General features: G+C 39.6%; 1 protein-coding gene across 1 annotated transcript in view; it reads left to right on the forward strand.

Moving 5' to 3' along the window:
* Window positions 1–393: 393 nt before the first annotated feature.
* Window positions 394–20559, forward strand: part of LOC307245505 (carnitine O-palmitoyltransferase 1, liver isoform) — a 33129-nt gene continuing 12963 nt past the window's right edge. Inside the window, exons 1-3 of the mRNA XM_080021104.1 lie at window positions 394–509; window positions 17089–17234; window positions 17334–17473. Of these exons, the coding sequence (XP_079877230.1) occupies window positions 17094–17234; window positions 17334–17473 (281 nt within the window). The 5' untranslated portion in view covers window positions 394–509; window positions 17089–17093. The remainder of the gene's footprint in view (window positions 510–17088; window positions 17235–17333; window positions 17474–20559) is intronic.

Raw genomic sequence — 20559 nt, forward strand, 5'->3', positions numbered from 1 at the left:
TGGCTTTTAATACGTCAATCTGATTGATTTGTGTTGTCCAAATCAAGGATGTGGACCTAATGAATCCCAAATGGGCAGTTTGGTAGGTCCCAGTCTGTGATTTAAATATTTATAATTCATCAATATAAACGGTGATTAGGGAATACATTATTTTAAAAGGCAACGTGATTGTGTTAGAATTGTAGTGGAGTAATATTCGAAAGTCTCCAAAACACAAACAGCTTCTAGTCTCCAAACAAACTCTTTTAAAGTACAAATTCTTGAAACAAATAATGGATTTTCACTTTACACCACTTGAGTTTCCCCAAGCACCGAACGCGGCAGCAGAGAGGGAAAGATGCCCAAATTTTCCGACCCTCCCGCCGGGTCTTGAACACGCCCTGGAGGGGCGGAGCAGCATCAGAAGCAGAAGCAGCTGAAGGCCACACCGAGGACGAAGCTCCGACGACGGCCAGTGCTACCCGCCCGGTCCGCTGCCTCTTCTGGACCCTTCTGTTTCCGTGAAGCAGGTTCGATTGTTCAGTCTCTCGCTGCATGGCGGCCCGCTAGCTGGCAGGCTAACGGCCTGGCTGCTGCGCTGCTTTATAAGTTAAATATCAGCTCTTTTTTGTCTGTTTATTTTGGTCGTTTTTTATGATATTATTCCACCGATATTGTCTTTGATTCATATTGAAATGGATAATTGTTTAGTGTGAACGGCCTTGACAATGTGGACATTGCATGAAGACTTGATATAATATAAATGAAGTCTCAGTTTGGACACTAAATGGTGATTCAGTGCTTTCCAAAGTGGTGGCGTGCGACCCAGTGTAGGGCCGCCAGAGGGCCGTGCTGGGGACCGCAGCAGCTTCAGCCTGGGTGGTGCGTTTTCAGACACGATTACATTTGAATGTAATTCAAACTTGTAATGTGCAATAGTTTTGTTACAAAAAAAATCCATACTTTGTAATTGTCCTGTATTTTTTTGACTAACGTCATAAACACCATTTGGCGAATTGGCGCTATGCATGTGCATTTGTTGTTTACAGTGTTGGTGGACATCCAGTTTCAAATGGAATTCTTTAAAAATAAGGTTGAAACCAAAGCCGCCGCTAAGCCATTACAGTTAAGTTCAGTGTGGCATTTTTGCCTACCACCCGGCATGTTCAGGGACCTCTGACACAGAAGAAGGGGTTGTAGAAAACACAAGTTTATTGTGGCGAGGGTTCTTGATAGAAAAAGCCCCCTCTCCAGATGGACACAGGTCATGACAAGGCTCCTCTTGAGTGAGTGTGGGAATGGGGGTTTTACCTGTTGCTAGTTAGACCAACCAACGAGGGACAGATGTACAGCCACTCTGATCCTGGATCCCAATTACCTAGTTCCAGGGCAGGTGTGGCTGCTCAAACCATACAACCATATTAAAGCACAGGCCCTTTAATATAAAGAATAACATGTAATTATGTTGACATTTTATGATAACTTGTTTTTTTGATGGGTTTAAGCAGCAAGACGAGTTGATCACAAACTACTTGCAGACAGATGTAGTTCACTTCTTCCAGGATTATTTAACTTGATATTTGATGATGATAATTAAAGTGGTCATTCGTAAAATAATTTTGTTTCAAAGAAATACTTGGACGCGCCATATTTTATACATTTCTTTTTCTGGCACTTTCTACAACGCAGTCATTCAATGTATTTGCCTTCTGTATGTGCTCTTCTGTTTCATATTGTTGGTGGTGGGGTCCGCCAGTAAACAATTTGGATAAAGATACCTTTTTTTCTTGATGGTCTTCTCAGATGATGATGATGGATAATGGGCCATTGTAACCGAGGGATCACACACGAGCAGGGTCATCTGGTAGAGCGGAGTCATCTGGTACAGTGGGGTCATCTATTAGAATAGTCATCTAGGAGAGCGGGTCATCTATTAGAATAGTCATCTAGGAGAGCGGGTCATCTATTAGAATAGTCATCTAGGAGAGCGGGTCATCTATTAGAATAGTCATCTAGGAGAGCGGGGTCTTCTAGTAGAATAGTCATCTAGTAGAATAGTCATCGAGTAGAGCGGGGTCTTCTAGTAGAATAGTCATCGAGTAGAATAGTCATCAAGTAGAGCGGGGGCATCTAGTAGAATAGTCATCTAGGAGAGCGGGGTCTTCTAGTAGAATAGTCATCTAGGAGAGCGGGGTCTTCTAGTAGAATAGTCATCTAGGAGAGCGGGGTCTTCTAGTAGAATATTCATCTAGGAGAGCGGGGTCATCTAGTAGAATAGTCATCTAGGAGAGCGGGGTCATCTAGTAGAAAAGTCATCGAGTAGAGTGGGGTCTTCTAGTAGAATAGTCATCTAGGAGAGCGGGGTCATCTAGTAGAATAGTCATCTAGGAGAGCGGGGTCTTCTAGTAGAATAGTCATCGAGTAGAGCGGGGTCTTCTAGTAGAATAGTCATCGAGTAGAATAGTCATCTAGTAGGGCGGGGTCATCTAGTAGAATAGTCATCTAGGAGAGCGGGGTCATCTAGTAGAATAGTCATCTAGGAGAGTGGGGTCATCTAGTTGAAAAGTCATCTAGTAGAGCGGGGTCATCCTGGCTGCTCCTCCTGGCAGCACGCTGAATTGTCCTTGACACTGAACCCCTAACTGCTCCCGAGAAGCCTTGCATGCCTCCTCCATAACACTCTACAAATCCTCTGCTCAATAACACAATCTTAATGGAATTATATGTATAAATACACTGTAATGTCCACAGTCCAAGCAATAATTTTGTTTCAAAGAAATACTTGGACGCGCCATATTTTATACATTTCTTTTTCTGGCACTTTCTACAACGCAGTCATTCAATGTATTTGCCTTCTGTATGTGCTCTTCTGTTTCATATTGTTGGTGGTGGGGTCCGCCAGTAAACAATTTGGATAAAGATACCTTTTTTTCTTGATGGTCTTCTCAGATGATGATGATGGATAATGGGCCATTGTAACCGAGGGATCACACACGAGCAGGGTCATCTGGTAGAGTGGGGACATCTGGTAGAGCGGGAACATCTGGTAGAACGGAGTCATCTGGTACAGTGGGGTCATCTATTAGAATAGTCATCTAGAAGAGCGGGTCATCTATTAGAATAGTCATCTAGAAGAGCGGGTCATCTATTAGAATAGTCATCTAGGAGAGCGGGTCATCTAGGAGAATAGTCATCTAGGAGAGCGGGTCATCTATTAGAATAGTCATCTAGGAGAGCGGGGTCTTCTAGTAGAATAGTCATCTAGTAGAATAGTCATCGAGTAGAGCGGGGGCATCTACTAGAATAGTCATCTAGAAGAGCGGGGTCTTCTAGTAGAATAGTCATCTAGAAGAGCGGGGTCTTCTAGTAGAATAGTCATCGAGTAGAGTGGGGTCTTCTAGTAGAATAGTCATCTAGGAGAGCGGGGTCTTCTAGTAGAATATTCATCTAGGAGAGCGGGGTCATCTAGTAGAATAGTCATCTAGGAGAGCGGGGTCATCTAGTAGAAAAGTCATCGAGTAGAGTGGGGTCTTCTAGTAGAATAGTCATCTAGGAGAGCGGGGTCATCTAGTAGAATAGTCATCTAGGAGAGCGGGGTCATCTAGGAGAAAAGTCATCTAGGAGAGCGGGGTCTTCTAGTAGAATAGTCATCTAGGAGAGCGGGGTCTTCTAGTAGAATAGTCATCTAGTAGAGCGGGGTCATCCTGGCTGCTCCTCCTGGCAGCACGCTGAATTGTCCTTGACACTGAACCCCTAACTGCTCCCGAGAAGCCTTGCATGCCTCCTCCATAACACTCTACAAATCCTCTGCTCAATAACACAATCTTAATGGAATTATATGTATAAATACACTGTAATGTCCACAGTCCAAGTTGTAATCCATGGTGATGTTTTAAATCCATGTCCAATTGTCCATTTGGAAAGTAGTCCACCTTTATAATCCAAGGTGGTATGATGACCATCATGTAATGTAATATAACATATTGGTATAAAGTAAATAGCTCTGAGGTGACTCATTCTACTTTTCGTCATAAAGACGGTTTGATTTAAAGGAGCAGTCTGTAAAAACAGCGCCAAAGAAGGCGTAGCAGCATGACCCCGAATGGACCCAGAGCCTCTGCTCGGTGCCAGAGACTTAAAATGAAGGTTGAGTTCACAGCTGATCTGTCTCTATGCAAGATGTTTTCGCAGAACAACAACCATCTCCTTTCTCCGTCTTTCATAACTCGCAGAAATATTCAGTGTTTAGCCTAGCCAAGTTTTTTTTAATCAAAATATAAAAAAACAACCTCAAATGAATACATATTTTGGCTCAGGTAACAGCTTACAAAGTATTTCATTTGAACAGTAAATGGTTGTGAAGCTCAAAAACAGTATCAATATTTCAATTTGCTGAATCGATTCAGAAACGTTTGAAGGGTATTAACCCATTACTATTTAACAATAAATATATTGAAATGCTTTTGTTTGCGTGGATGCAGAGTTAAATACGTGCCAAGTCTGATTCTGAGGGTGCGGCTATCTTCATGGAGATTTTCACGTTAAAAATATTTCTTCCTTAACGCTGCCTGGTGGATGCTCCATAGAGTTGGGTGGAGTTCCACTCTGAGCGGGTTGCCAAGCCACATCACATTCCAGCACCACAGCCATTCCGTTTACAACCAGATCCCATAAAAGTAGCTTGTTTTGTGGGAAAATTGCAAAGCTGGCAACCCTGTCCCTTCTGCAATGGACAGGCTTTGGACACGAGTGGTTTAAACAAATGGCTCAGAACGAGAAGATCGTTGTTTTTTATTTTTGATTTTAGAGACACTTTTGAAAAAACGACATGATCCATAACCTCCTAAATAACTTATTGAATTATCAATAGTTTTTCTAAACTATAAACAATATAAATCCATAATGGCAAGTTCAAGACTACTCCTACATTAGCCAGTGGCCACCCAACGCACTAATATTCTTGCAAAGTAAAGAGAGGTACACGTCCTATAGACATTTACATTACATTTACATTTAGTCATTTAGCAGACGCTTTTATCCAAAGCGACTTACAAGGGAGAATAACATTCAGCTACATTGCGACAGAGATTAGTGTAACAAGAGAGAGAGAGAGATTAGTGTATAGAATAGGGTTAGATGTTTTGATTTCTTTCTTTCTGAAATGGGTTGAAGACTGTTAGGATCCACAGTGACCGAAAGGACGAGCAGCGACTTCTACTTAAGCCTTCACTTTTATAAAAGCCTTTTCCGACTCTTTTTATTTATTTATTATTTTTTTTGGAACGCCTACATTCTGACAGCTGTTGTGGTACCTTTATGCATTAAATTCAACTTTTTCTCTTGAAACATTGGATTCCGAATGGGAAGCTGTTTTTCACTGTAATAATTAATCATTGTTTCAGGTTATTTTCCCTCCTGCATCAATAGGATTTCATTAAAAAACATGTTTAAATAAAACAAAATGGTCTTCTCAAACTTGGTTTTTGAAGAATGTGTTTCCTGCTCCGACTCTGTCCGTTTACTTTTGAGTAAATACTGTATGTAACGCAGAGACGAAACATCTGAGGTCTTGTAAGGACTCTTCTGCAGGAAAAGCAATTTTAATATAGTTAATACTTAACACTACTCATTAAATACTTAAAATAGTTAAATAATGTAATAGTGAATTGATGGATTTCGGCTATTAAACACGTTCTTGTTTGTGCACTGCTGTTTTATTCGATGTATTTCTATCAGTTCCTGCATCGTAAATGATGACTTGTCTTTGGAAACCATCCACAACGTTTTTTAAAGGATCATAACTGAAGTCAAGTCTCAGTTGAGCAGAGAACCAGGCTTAATGCCAACAAACCTCTATTTGGAGGTGAAAGGGAGAGGTGTTCCGGTGGAGTTGGGGTTGGGAGACCTCCCATGTGGATTGCAATCTGCTCGTGGAGGAGAGGAAGGTCCGCTCTGCCAGCGCTGCAGAGCGACAGAATGCAGGTTCCCAAGTATCGTGTTGCGTTGCTAACTAGATGGATGTTGTAGCTAAGGTTTGATGGGAACTGGTCGCCGGCTCTGTTGTGTTGCCACTGGATTTGCTTTTGTTTTCAGACACCTGGTTCGGTCAGAACCTGCTGGAAGGTCACATGGTGTTGATCCTACCTTGACTGGAGTTTGCTTGAACGAATCCATGGGGTCACAGATGTTGACAATAAGGTTCTAGATGTTGCTCAACTGGTTGTTGATGGCGGTCATCTTGTGACCTAAAGGAACGCCAGACTTTTGGCCTTTTTGAAGTTGGCATGAGGTTCATCACAGTGAACTATAATATAAAGTATGACATCCCCGAACTGTAGTAGGATGGTTTGGAGACATGGTCCCGCCCCAGACCTGCAGAGGCACAAGGTTCTTAAAGTTTCTGTTGTCGCTCACAACAGAACCATAAGGAGCAAAAAGTCATATTGAGGACACGAACATTAGTACTGCATGTCTCGGTGTGCAGACGCTCGTAAAAGACACTTCTATCACTGACTACTTAAAATGAAGATTTATACAAATTTTAGTAAAATGTTCAGAGGGTGCAGAGGTGGTCTTAGCCGGCAAGTACCAGCTACTGGCGGTTAATTTTGAATGAAGTCCAGGAAATGTAAAGCCCTCCTGACAAAGGTATTCAATGATAAGTGGTGTCGTTAGGGGTGGGCATCCAGGGATTCAGCCCCCAATGTTTTTTTTTTTTTTTTAACCTGTTCTGTCGGATGCTGGACATACATTTATTCTTTAATCGTCAACAACTGCTGCAATAACTCTGTCCTGTGTTGACCTGTGGCACGACAAGAGCACAGCTTTTTATTACACACCACCACCACCACCACCAATCCTCTCTTTGGAGAACTATCTTACCATGTTTGTTCCATAAACAACTGATCACTACTCCAAGAGGGAGAATCACCACGGGTGAGACAAATAAACATAGAAACAAACATCTACATGGAAAAAAATAAACATAGAAACAAACATGTACATGGAAAAACATAAACATAGAAACAAACATGTACATGGATAAACAAACATGTACTTGGAAAAACAAATATAGAAACAGACATGTACATGGAAAAACAAACACAGAAACAAACATGTACATGGAGAAACAAATGTAAAAACACATCTACATGGAAAAACATAAATATAGAAACAGACAACAACATGTACATGGAAAAACAAACAAACAAACAAACAAACGTACATGGAAAAACAAACAGAAACAAACATGTACATGGAAAAACAAATATAGAAACAGACATGTACATGGAAAAACAAACAGAAACAAACATGTAAATGGAAAAACAAACACAGAAACTAACATGTACATGGAGAAACATAAATATAGAAACAGACATCTACATAGAAAAACATAAATATAGAAACAGACAACATGTACAAGGAAAAACAAACAGAAACAAACGTACATGGAAAAACAAACAGAAACAAACGTACATGGAAAAACAAACAGAAACAAACATGTACATGGAGAAACAAACAGAAACAAACATGTACATGGAAAAACATGAATATAGAAACATACATGGAAAAACAAACAGAAACAAACATGTACTGTACATGGAAAAACAAACATGTACATGGAAAACATAAATATAGAAACAGACAACATGTACATGGAAAAACAAACAGAAACAAACATGTACATGAAAATACATAAATATAGAAACAGACAACATCTACATGGAAAAACAAATATAGAAACAGATAACATGTACATGGAAAAACAAACAAACAAACATGTCCATGGAAAAACAAATATAGAAACAGATAACATGTACAGGGAAAAACAAACAGAAACAAACATGTACATGGAAAAACAAACAGAAACAAACATGTACATGGAAAAACAAACAGAAACAAACGTACATGGAGAAACAAACAGAAACAAACATGTACATGGAAAAACAAACAGAAACAAACGTACATGGAGAAACAAACAGAAACAAACATGTACATGGAAAAACATAAATATAGGAACAGACAACAACATGTACATGGAAAAACAAACAAACCAACATGTATATGGAAAAACAAACCAACATGTACATGGAAAAACAAACAGACAACAACATGTACATGGAAAAACAAACAGACAACAACATGTACATGGAAAAAAAAAATATCGAAACAGACAACATGTACATGGAAAAACAAATAGAAACAAACATGTACATGGAAACAAACATAGAAACAATCAACATGTACATGGAAAAACGAACATAGAAACAGACGTACATGGAAAAACAAACAGAAACAAACATGTACATGGAGAAACAAATATAGAAACAGATAACAGCATGTACATGGAAAAACAAACAGAAACAAACATGTACATGGAAAAACAAACAGAAACAAACATGTACATGGAGAAACAAATATAGAAACAGACATCTACATAGAAAAACATAAATATAGAAACAGACATGTACATGGAAAAACCAACAGAAACAAACATGTACATGGAAAAACAAACAGAAACAAACGTACATGGAAAAACAAACAGAAACAAACATGTACATGGAAAAACATGAATATAGAAACATACATGGAAAAACAAACAGAAACAAACATGTACTGTACATGGAAAAACATAAATATAGAAACAGACAACATGTACATGGAAAAACAAACAGAAACAAACATGTACATGAAAAAACATAAATATAGAAACAGACATCTACATGGAAAAACAAACAGAAACAAACATGTACATGAAAAAACATAAATATAGAAACAGACAACATCAACATGGAAAAACAAACAGACAACATGTACATGGAAAAACAAATATCGAAACAGACAACAACATGTATATGGAAAAACAAATAGAAACAAACATGTACATGGAAACAAACATAGAAACAATCAACATGTACATGGAAAAACAAACAGAAACAAACATGTACATGGAGAAACAAATATAGAAACAGATAACAGCATGTACATGGAAAAACAAACAGATACAAACATGTACATGGAAAAACATAAATATAGAAACAGACAACAACATGTACATGGAAAAACAAACAGTAACAAACATGTACATGGAAAAACAAACCAACATGTACATGGAAAAACAAACAGAAACAAACATGTACATGGAAAAACATAAATATAGAAACAGACAACAACATGTACATGGAAAAACAAACAGTAACAAACATGTACATGGAAAAACAAACCAACATGTACATGGAAAAACAAACAGAAACAAACATGTACATGGAAAAACATAAATATAGAAACAGACAACAACATGTACATGGAAAAACAAACAGTAACAAACATGTACATGGAAAAACAAACCAACATGTACATGGAAAAACAAACAGAAACAAACATGTACATGGAAAAACATAAATATAGAAACAGACAACAACATGTACATGGAAAAACAAACAGTAACAAACATGTACATGGAAAAACAAACCAACATGTACATGGAAAAACAAACAGAAACAAACATGTACATGGAAAAACAAACAGATACAAACATGTACATGGAAAAACATAAATATAGAAACAGACAACAACATGTACATGGAAAAACAAACAGATACAAACATGTACATGGAAAAACATAAATATAGAAACAGACAACAACATGTACATGGAAAAACAAACAGTAACAAACATGTACATGGAAAAACAAACCAACATGTACATGGAAAAACAAACAGAAACAAACATGTACATGGAAAAACATAAATATAGAAACAGACAACATGTACATGGAAAAACAAATATAGAAACAGACATGTACATGGAAAAACAAACAGAATAAACGTACATGGAAAAACAAACACAGAAACAAATATAAAAACAGACATCTACATGGAAAAACATAAATATAGAAACAGACATGTACATGGAAAAACAGAAACAAACGTACATGGAAAAACAAACAGACAACAACATGTACATGGAAAAACAAATATCGAAACAGACATGTACATGGAAAAACAAATAGAAACAAACATGTACATGGAAAAACAAACATAGAAACAAACATGTACATGGAAAAACAAACCAACATGTACATGGAAAAACAAACCAACATGTACATAGAAAAACAAACCAACAAACATCTACATGGAAAAACAAATATAGAAACAGACAACATGTACAAGGAAAAACAAACAGAAACAAACATGTACATGGAAAAACAAACACAGAAACAAACATGTACATGGAAAAACAAACATGTACATGGAAAAACAAACAGATACAAACATGTACATGGAAAAACATAAATATAGAAACAGACAACAACATGTACATGGAAAAACAAATATAGAAACAGACAACATGTACATGGAAAAACATAAATATAGAAACAGACAACATGTACATGGAAAAACATAAATATAGAAACAGACAACAACATGTACATGGAAAAACATAAATATAGAAACAGACATGTACATGGAAAAACAAACAGAAACAAACGTACATGGAAAAACAAACAGAAACAAACATGTACATGGAAAAACAAACAACATGTACATGGAAAAACAAACAGAAACAAACATGTACATGGAAAAACAAACATGTACATGGAAAAACAAACAGATACAAACATGTACATAGAAAAACATAAATATAGAAACAGACAACATGTACAAGGAAAAACAAACGTACATGGAAAAAAACCCAGAAACAAACATGTACATAGATAAACAAACACAGAAACAAACATGTACATGGAGAAACATAAATATAAAAACAGACATCTACATGGAAACATAAATATAGAAACAGACATGTACATGGAAAAACAAACAGAAACAAACGTACATGGAAAAACAAACAGACAACAACATGTACATGGAAAAACAAACATAGAAACAAACATGTACATGGAAAAACAAACAAACAGACATGTACATGGAAAAACAAACAAACAATCAACATGTACAGTACATGGAAAAACAAACATAGAAACAGACATGTACATGGAAAAACAAACAGAAACAAACGTACATGGAAAACAAACAGAAACCAACATGTACATGGAAAAACAAACACAGAAACATCAACATGGAAAAACAAATATAGAAACAGACAACATGTACAAGGAAAAACAAACAGAAACAAACATGTACATGGAAAAACAAACAAACAATCTACATGTACAGTACATGGAAAAACAAACAGAAACAAACGTACATGGAAAACAAACAGAAACCAACATGTACATGGAAAAACAAACACAGAAACATCTACATGGAAAAACAAATATAGATCCAAACATGTACAAGGAAAAACAAACAAACAAACATGTACATGGAAAAACAAACAGAAACAAACATGTACATGGAAAAACAAACACAGAAACAAACATGTACATGGAAAAACAAACATGTACATGGAAAAACAAACAGATACAAACATGTACATGGAAAAACATAAATATAGAAACAGACAACAACATGTACATGGAAAAACAAACACAGAAACAAACTTGTACATGGAAAAACATAAATATAAAAACAGACATCTACATGGAAAAACATAAATATAGAAACAGACAACATGTACATGGAAAAACAAACAGAAACAAACATGTACTGTACATGGAAAAACAAACAGAAACAAACATGTACATGGAAAAACAAACATGTACATGGAAAAACAAACAGATACAAACATGTACATGGAAAAACATAAATATAGAAACAGACAACAACATGTACATGGAAAAACAAATATAGAAACAGACAACAACATGTACATGGAAAAACATAAATATAGAAACAGACAACAACATGTACATGGAAAAACATAAATATAGAAACAGACAACAACATGTACATGGAAAAACATAAATATAGAAACAGACATGTACATGGAAAAACAAACAGAAACAAACGTACATGGAAAAACAAACAGAAACAAACATGTACATGGAAAAACAAACAACATGTACATGGAAAAACAAACAGAAACAAACATGTACATGGAAAAACAAACATGTACATGGAAAAACAAACAGATACAAACATGTACATAGAAAAACATAAATATAGAAACAGACAACATGTACAAGGAAAAACAAACGTACATGGAAAAACAAACAGAAACAAACATGTACATAGATAAACAAACACAGAAACAAACATGTACATGGAGAAACATAAATATAAAAACAGACATCTACATGGAAACATAAATATAGAAACAGACATGTACATGGAAAAACAAACAGAAACAAACATACATGGAAAAACAAACAGACAACAACATGTACATGGAAAAACAAACAGAAACAAACATGTACATGGAAAAACAAACAAACAGACATGTACATGGAAAAACAAACAAACAGACATGTACATGGAAAAACAAACAAACAATCAACATGTACAGTACATGGAAAAACAAACATAGAAACAGACATGTACATGGAAAAACAAACAGAAACAAACGTACATGGAAAACAAACAGAAACCAACATGTACATGGAAAAACAAACACAGAAACATCAACATGGAAAAACAAATATAGAAACAGACATGTACAAGGAAAAACAAACAGAAACAAACATGTACATGGAAAAACAAACAAACAATCTACATGTACAGTACATGGAAAAACAAACAGAAACAAACGTACATGGAAAACAAACAGAAACCAACATGTACATGGAAAAACAAACAGAAACAAACATGTACATGGAAAAACAAACATGTACATGGAAAAACAAACAGATACAAACATGTACATAGAAAAACATAAATATAGAAACAGACAACATGTACAAGGAAAAACAAACGTACATGGAAAAACAAACAGAAACAAACATGTACATAGATAAACAAACACAGAAACAAACATGTACATGGAGAAACATAAATATAAAAACAGACATCTACATGGAAACATAAATATAGAAACAGACATGTACATGGAAAAACAAACAGAAACAAACGTACATGGAAAAACAGACAACAACATGTACATGGAAAAACAAACATAGAAACAAACATGTACATGGAAAAACAAACAAACAGACATGTACATGGAAAAACAAACAAACAGACATGTACATGGAAAAACAAACAAACAATCAACATGTACAGTACATGGAAAAACAAACATAGAAACAGACATGTACATGGAAAAACAAACAGAAACAAACGTACATGGAAAACAAACAGAAACCAACATGTACATGGAAAAACAAACACAGAAACATCAACATGGAAAAACAAATATAGAAACAGACATGTACAAGGAAAAACAAACAGAAACAAACATGTACATGGAAAAACAAACAAACAATCTACATGTACAGTACATGAAAAAACAAACAGAAACAAACGTACATGGAAAACAAACAGAAACCAACATGTACATGGAAAAACAAACACAGAAACATCTACATGGAAAAACAAATATAGAAACAAACAACATGTACAAGGAAAAACAAACAAACAAACATGTACATGGAAAAACAAACACAGAAACAAACATGTACATGGCAAAACAAACATGTACATGGAAAAACAAACAGATACAAACATGTACATGGAAAAACATAAATATAGAAACAGACAACAACATGTACATGGAAAAACAAACACAGAAACAAACTTGTACATGGAAAAACATAAATATAAAAACAGACATCTACATGGAAAAACATAAATATAGAAACAGACAACATGTACATGGAAAAACAAACAGAAACAAACATGTACATGGAAAACATAAATATAGAAACAGACAACAACAACTACATGGAAAAACAAATATAGAAACAGATAACAACATGTACATGGAAAACAAACGGAAACAAACATGTACATGGAAAAACAAACATGTACATGGAAAAACAAACAGATACAAACATGTACATGGAAAAACATAAATATAGGAACAGACATGTACATGGAAAAACAAAAAGACAATAACATGTACATGGAAAAACAAATAGAAACAAACATGTAAATGGAAAAACAATCAAACAAACATGTACATGGAAAAACAAACAGACAATAACATGTACATGGAAAAACAAACAGAAACAAACATACATGGAAAAACAAACAGAAACAGACATGTACATGGAAAAACAAACAAACAAACATGTACATGGAAACAATCGACATGTACAGTACATGGAAAAACAAACATAGAAACAGACATGTACATTGGAAAAGAAACAGAAGCTAACAAGATGTACATGGAAAAACAAACATAAAAACAAATGTACATTAAAACAAACATAGAAACAACTACATGTACATGGAAAAACATATACATAAAAACATCAGACGACATGTATTGACAAAACAGAGTTAATTAGGTCCAGGAAAACTGGAATTACAACTGGTCACGTGGCCTCTTCCTGTCATAGTTATGGCAGCAAATGGGGGAGAAAAGGAGTGGGATGCAACCAGGAGGCTGCTGGGGTGTTCAAAGCAGGTGGTGCGTGTGTGTGCATGCGCGCGTGATGTGTGTGTTTGCATGTGATGTGTACACCTTCAGTCCCCAATGTTTTCTGAATAGCCCCCGGACAGAGTTTCCTTTATGTGGTAATTGCCAGTTTTTGACGTGGAAAATCTGTTGAAGTCTGACATATTTAAATCTCATAATATCATAATGTCCAGTGAAAATAATTCCCTCAGAGAAAAATTTGAATTAGTGCTGGTGGATCATTTTGATTTAAAAAGTCTGCAGATCTGTTCATTTCCCTGCTCGGCAAGTTGCAACGGGAAGCCGATTGTTTTGGACGATCCAAGGCTGATCTGAAAGCTTCACCTCTGACCAATCACGTCGTCGATATAGAAATAAGCCCCGCCCCCTCCCTTGTGCACAGGTTGCCATTGTAAACACAGTAAACACACACACGGAGCGGAGACAAAGCCGCAGCATCTAGAACTCTAAGGAGCAACGGAAGATGTATCGTTAGGACACATACTGTACATCCATGGTTTGGTGTTTTTTCGGATATTTAAGTTCCGACCCAAGGCAGACGTTAAATATCCATTGTATAAAATGTCAACGGGACTCCCAACGAAGGACAACACCGCAAACTTTATTATTTGTTTAGACCTTGTGACAGTTTGACCACTCTCACTGTCTGTTTAACTGCCTATCAATAAGCGCACATTGATGGGTAGTGTTTGAACAGCAACTAAGATCAGTCAAGCACACATTCAAGCTCTTTATCCAAGAAACAAACAATCTCTCTCACCATGGCTCTGCACTGCAGACTAAAAGAGTCAGGGTGGGGGTGGACTCTTTAAGTAGTGTCAGGAACCTCACCAGCCACTGATTGGGCAAATTGGGCCAAATCCTGTTCTCTCCAAGGTTAGGGGTGTCATAGGAGGACACTATCATGGACAATCAAGGATCTACGAGCTCAGTTTCTAAATGGACATTGACTTTGAGAAACACTGATCTACAAGCTGATATGAACGTTTAACATGCATGTTGTATTTAGATGAGTTTATTTGTGTTTGGTTTGAAAAGATGCCACGGTATTCGGATCCCCCTGTTGGTTGGGCCTGTCTAGTGGGAGGGGCCATGAGTTATATAAGGTGCGAGTTGCTCTTTTTTTGACAGTCTGCTGTCTGGTACCTGAAGTGTCTGTGCTGAGCCGGGGGCTCAGCTCTCCATGAGAGTGTCGAATATCTAATGAGATATTTGGGTTTTTGGTCTTCTCTGTAAGGTTGCTGCACTTGACACTTGGGGTAAATAAATGTTAAAATCTATTTGAAACTGTGTGCCTTGGCATCCTTTGATCTTGAAAGTCCGGTTGTACAAGGGTTGCATTACCCTCACCCGAGGCGGGGGGGTGACAGACCTAATTGCCATATTTATTTTGTTTTTGATTTGATCAAAATGTTATTTTAGTGAAATGATAATTAAAGTGTTGTACGTGTTATTTATTGTTCACAAATGGAAATAATTTCATTTCAATTAGTAATATTTGTAATTTTTACTTTTGTTTTTAAAATGGCGTTAACTGAAGAGACTTATTTTATTTATAATATTCAATAAAAAATATAAATCTACATGCCTTAATGATGTCATTCTCTGTAGCCTGCTTATCAATTGTTTTTAAGCTCAATAAACACGGATAATATTTGACTTGGCTCTCTCCCATTTGTCCGGGAAATTGAGATCTTCCAGGACACGTTGACCAGCACCGATTTGTTCGTACAGAAACTCTGAACCCAGATCTATAGTCGTAACTCTCTTACAGCCCAAATCAGACTCCAGCCGCTCTGTCGGGCCCAATCAGCTGTTTTTGAGGCCACTTTTAATGCTTCACGGCCTAATCATCCACTTGTGCATGGCGTGGGTGTATGACATTTTATCATGTATTTTCAGTCCAAAATATCCCCTTATGCAAGCAGTGACAGAGATGTAGTGCTATCGTATCGTTTGCCTGACGCTGTCATCCTCCTGGACTTTGGGTCACGAGGCTTAAAGCAGACGGCCCCAGCACATGCTGCAGGATGGGGAAAGTGTGTGTGTCCATTCAGGGAAATTGATTTTCCATGAGCACTACAGTCAGTAGTGAAGTGAAGCAGAGCGTGTCTCTCCATCCTCCATCCTTCATCCTTCCTCCACATCCTGAAGGTGGGTGTTCTCAGGGTGTGATGTCAGCGTTTCTCTGGCTCATCTGCTCGTGGAGGGGGCGTCGGTTTCGCTCGCCCTGAACTGTAACCTTTTAGTTTTCCAGTCTGTTGTGGTTGTTTCTGCCCGGTGTGGCCGATGCCAAACACATCGATCGGCTCATGTCACACTCATTGATTAATGTTGTGTGTGAGCCTCGGCCTCCTGGAACAAAGAGGACAACAGAGGAAATACAGTGTAAGGTTTGACACAAATTGAAAGACCTGCGCCCAGTGTCGAGTGAGGAAGAAGAACTGTGACCATGGGAACATGGACAAAATATAGTGAACGTTGTATCGTCTCTGTAGTTGTCATGCTGATATGTGAGCATGATAATGTCTGTGTAGTTGTCGTGGTGATAGTGTAGCATAGTGAACATTGTTTTGTCTGTGTAGTCGTCATGGTGATAGTGAACATTGTTGTGTCTGTCTCCAGCTGTCATGGCAGAGGCTCATCAGGCGGTGGCGTTCCAGTTCACCGTCACCCCAGAAGGCATCGACCTCCAGCTGTCTCACCAAGCGCTGACGGAGATCTACCTGTCTGGCCTCCACTCATGGAAGAAACGCTTCATCAGGCTGAAGGTCTCTCTGTCTGTCTGTCTGTCCGTCCGCCTGTCTGTCCCTAAGAGCTAGAGACTCAAGCCTCTCCCCCCCCCTTCCCTCCCCCCATCTCTCGAACAGAACAGTGTGATAACGGGGGTGTACCCCGCCAGCCCCTCCTCCTGGATCTTCGTGGTGGTGGCCATCTTGTCCACCATGTACACTCGCTCCGACCCCTCCATGGGCCTCATCGGCAAGATCCAGGAACACCTGCCTGTCAGGTGAGAGGGGTTGGGACCTGTAGACAGGTGGCAGGGCCTAGACACTGGAGCACAATGTGTTTACTAACCAAGTTCGTTCCCTGTCTGGCTGGGACAGACAGGGAAACAGGGACACGGACTCTCCCTGTCCCTGTTTTGTAATGACTGTTTTGCTGTGTCTTACTGACTGTCCTCCAGTTTAACTTACTGTCTTGCTGCCTGCCTGCAGCCCCCAGCTGCTCACGGTCCTCACGTAGCTCTTTTCCACCAGGCATTTGGAGGCCCGCTTCCAAGCCGGGGCCTCATCTCCAACCGCTTCTTTGCGTTTCGACAGCATCCGCTTGGAAGCCGGAACAGAACCAAGAAGCGCTTACGTCAGGGGCTGGGGGCGGGGACAGCCCCAGCAAAACATTGTGACCTCCATTTTTTTTTCAGCAGTGCAGAACTCATAGACGTAAAATGTGGTTCAACGAGCTTTCAAGTGGATTTATTATAAAATAGATCATTTTGTTTAGTCTGAGCATTACCTTTGGATGATGGATGGATAGATAGGTGGATGATGGATGATAGGTGGATGGCTAGATGGATGGATGGATGGATACATAGATGGATGATGGATGGATTGATAGATGGATGATAGGTGGATTGATGGATGGATAGATAGATGAATGGATGGATGGATGGAGGATGGATGGATGATAGGTGGATGGCTAGATGGATGGATGGATAGATGGATGATAGGTGGATGGATGGATAGATGGATGGGTGGCTAGATGGATGGATGGATCGCTGGATGGATTGATGGATGGATGGATAGACAGATGAGTGGATGGATGATGGATGGATTAATGGATGATAGGTGGATGGCTAGATGGATGGATGATAGGTGGATGGCTAGATGGATGGATGGATAGGTGGATAGATGGATGATAGGTGGATATATGATCGATGGATGGATGGATGGATGATAGATGGATGGCTGATGGATAGATGATAGATGGATAGATAGATGATAGATAGATGGATGGATAGATGATTGATGGATGGATGGATGGATCGATAGATGATAGATGGATGGATGGACGGATAGATGATAGATGGATGAATGATGATGGATGGATAGATGATAGATGATGGATGGATGGATGATAGATAGAGAGATGGATGGATGGATGGATGATAGATAGAGAGATGGATGGATGGATAGATGATAGATAGATGGATGGATAGATGATTGATGGATGGATGGATCGATAGATGATAGATAGATGGATGGATGGACGGAGAGATGATAGATGGATGGATAGATGATGGATGGATGGATGGATGATTCATTTCAGCCGTTTATATCCCACCGCAAGCGGACACCGACGCAGCTCTGTCGGTTCTGTACGATGTGTTGTGCGGATTTCAGAACAGACATCCCGACGCGGCTGTGGTGGTGACTGGAGACTTTAACAGGGCCAACCTTAAAAAAGTTCTGCCTAATTTCCACCAACACATCACGTGTGCCACCAGGGGAGATAGAACTTTGGACCATTGTTACACACCTTACAAGAACGGATACAAGACCGTCTCGCTACCTGCTTTCGGGAAATCAGATCACGCCGCGATCTCGCTGCTTCCTGTTTACAGGCCTCTGATCGCACGGGATCTGGTGATGACAAGGGGAGTGAAGCGGTGGACGGACCAATCGGAGGCTGCGCTTCAGGACGCTCTGACTGACGTAGACTGGCACATGTTCCAATCAAGTTCAAGTGACGTCAGCGAGTTTACGGAGCTTGTAGTAAGTTTTGTGACGACGCTAGCGGATGATATCGTTCCCACGGTGAAAGTTCGGATATTTCCAAACCAGAAACCATGGGTTGATAAATCCATCCGCTGCGCTCTGAATGCGCGCACGCCCGCTTACAACGACGGTCTTGTATCTGGTAATATGGACAATTACAAAGCGGCGTCGTACAATCTGCGGAGGGCGGTGAGGGACGCCAAACGGACGTACAGGGATACCGTGGAGCTACAGATGGAGCGGGGGGACACAAGACGCTTGTGGGAGGGGCTGCGAACAATAACAAACTACAAGAGCAGCTCCTCCCCAGCCACAAGTGTGGACGCCTCCCTGGCCAACCAACTGAACTCCTTTTATGCACGGTTCGAGTCTGGCAGCAACACCGCTAGCTCGCCGGCTAATTGGAGCTACACCGCTGGGGACGAGCGCGCACTCTCAGTGTCCGTGCACGAGGTCAGGAGGGCTTTGATGCGGGTGAACACCAGGAAAGCTGCGGGCCCAGACGGCATATCTGGACGAGTACTGAAGACCTGTGCTAACCAGCTAGCTCCGGTGTTCACCACAATATTCAACATCTCCCTGGCTGAATCAGTGGTCCCGTCCTGCTTCAAGAGGTCCACCGTCGTTCCTGTCCCGAAGATCGCCTCTCCAACCTGCCTGAATGACTACCGTCCGGTGGCCCTCACCTCGGTGGTCATGAAGTGTTTCGAGAGGCTGATTAAGGATTATATCTGCGCCTCCCTCCCCCGCACCTTGGACCCGTTGCAGTTCGCGTACCGGCAGAACAGATCCACGGATGACGCGGTCTCTCAGGTACTGCACACCACGCTCACGCACCTGGATGGCCAGAAGGGGGCCTATGTGAGAATGCTGTTCATCGATTATAGTTCAGCTTTCAACACCATAGTCCCCACCAGACTGGCTGTCAAGCTGATGGAGCTCGGATTGAATGGTCCGCTGTGCGCCTGGATCCTGGACTTCCTCACAGCCCGCCCCCAGGTGGTCAAGGTGGGGAAGTACATGTCAAGCTCCCTCACCCTGAATACAGGATCCCCCCAGGGCTGCGTCCTCAGCCCCCTACTGTACTCCCTGTACACACATGACTGTGTGGCCAGGTCCAGCTCCAACACCATCATCAAGTTTGCTGACGACACCGTGGTCGTGGGCCTGATCACCGACTGCGATGAGAAGGCCTACCGCGAGGAGGTGGCTGACCTGTCACTCTGGTGCCAGGACAACAGCCTCCACCTGAACGTCAGCAAAACCAAGGAGCTGATTGTGGACTTTAGGCGTGGATCACAATCGGGGACGCACGCGC

This window comes from Zeus faber, assembly GCF_960531495.2.
Source record: "Zeus faber genome assembly, chromosome: 20".
NCBI lineage: Eukaryota > Metazoa > Chordata > Actinopteri > Zeiformes > Zeidae > Zeus > Zeus faber.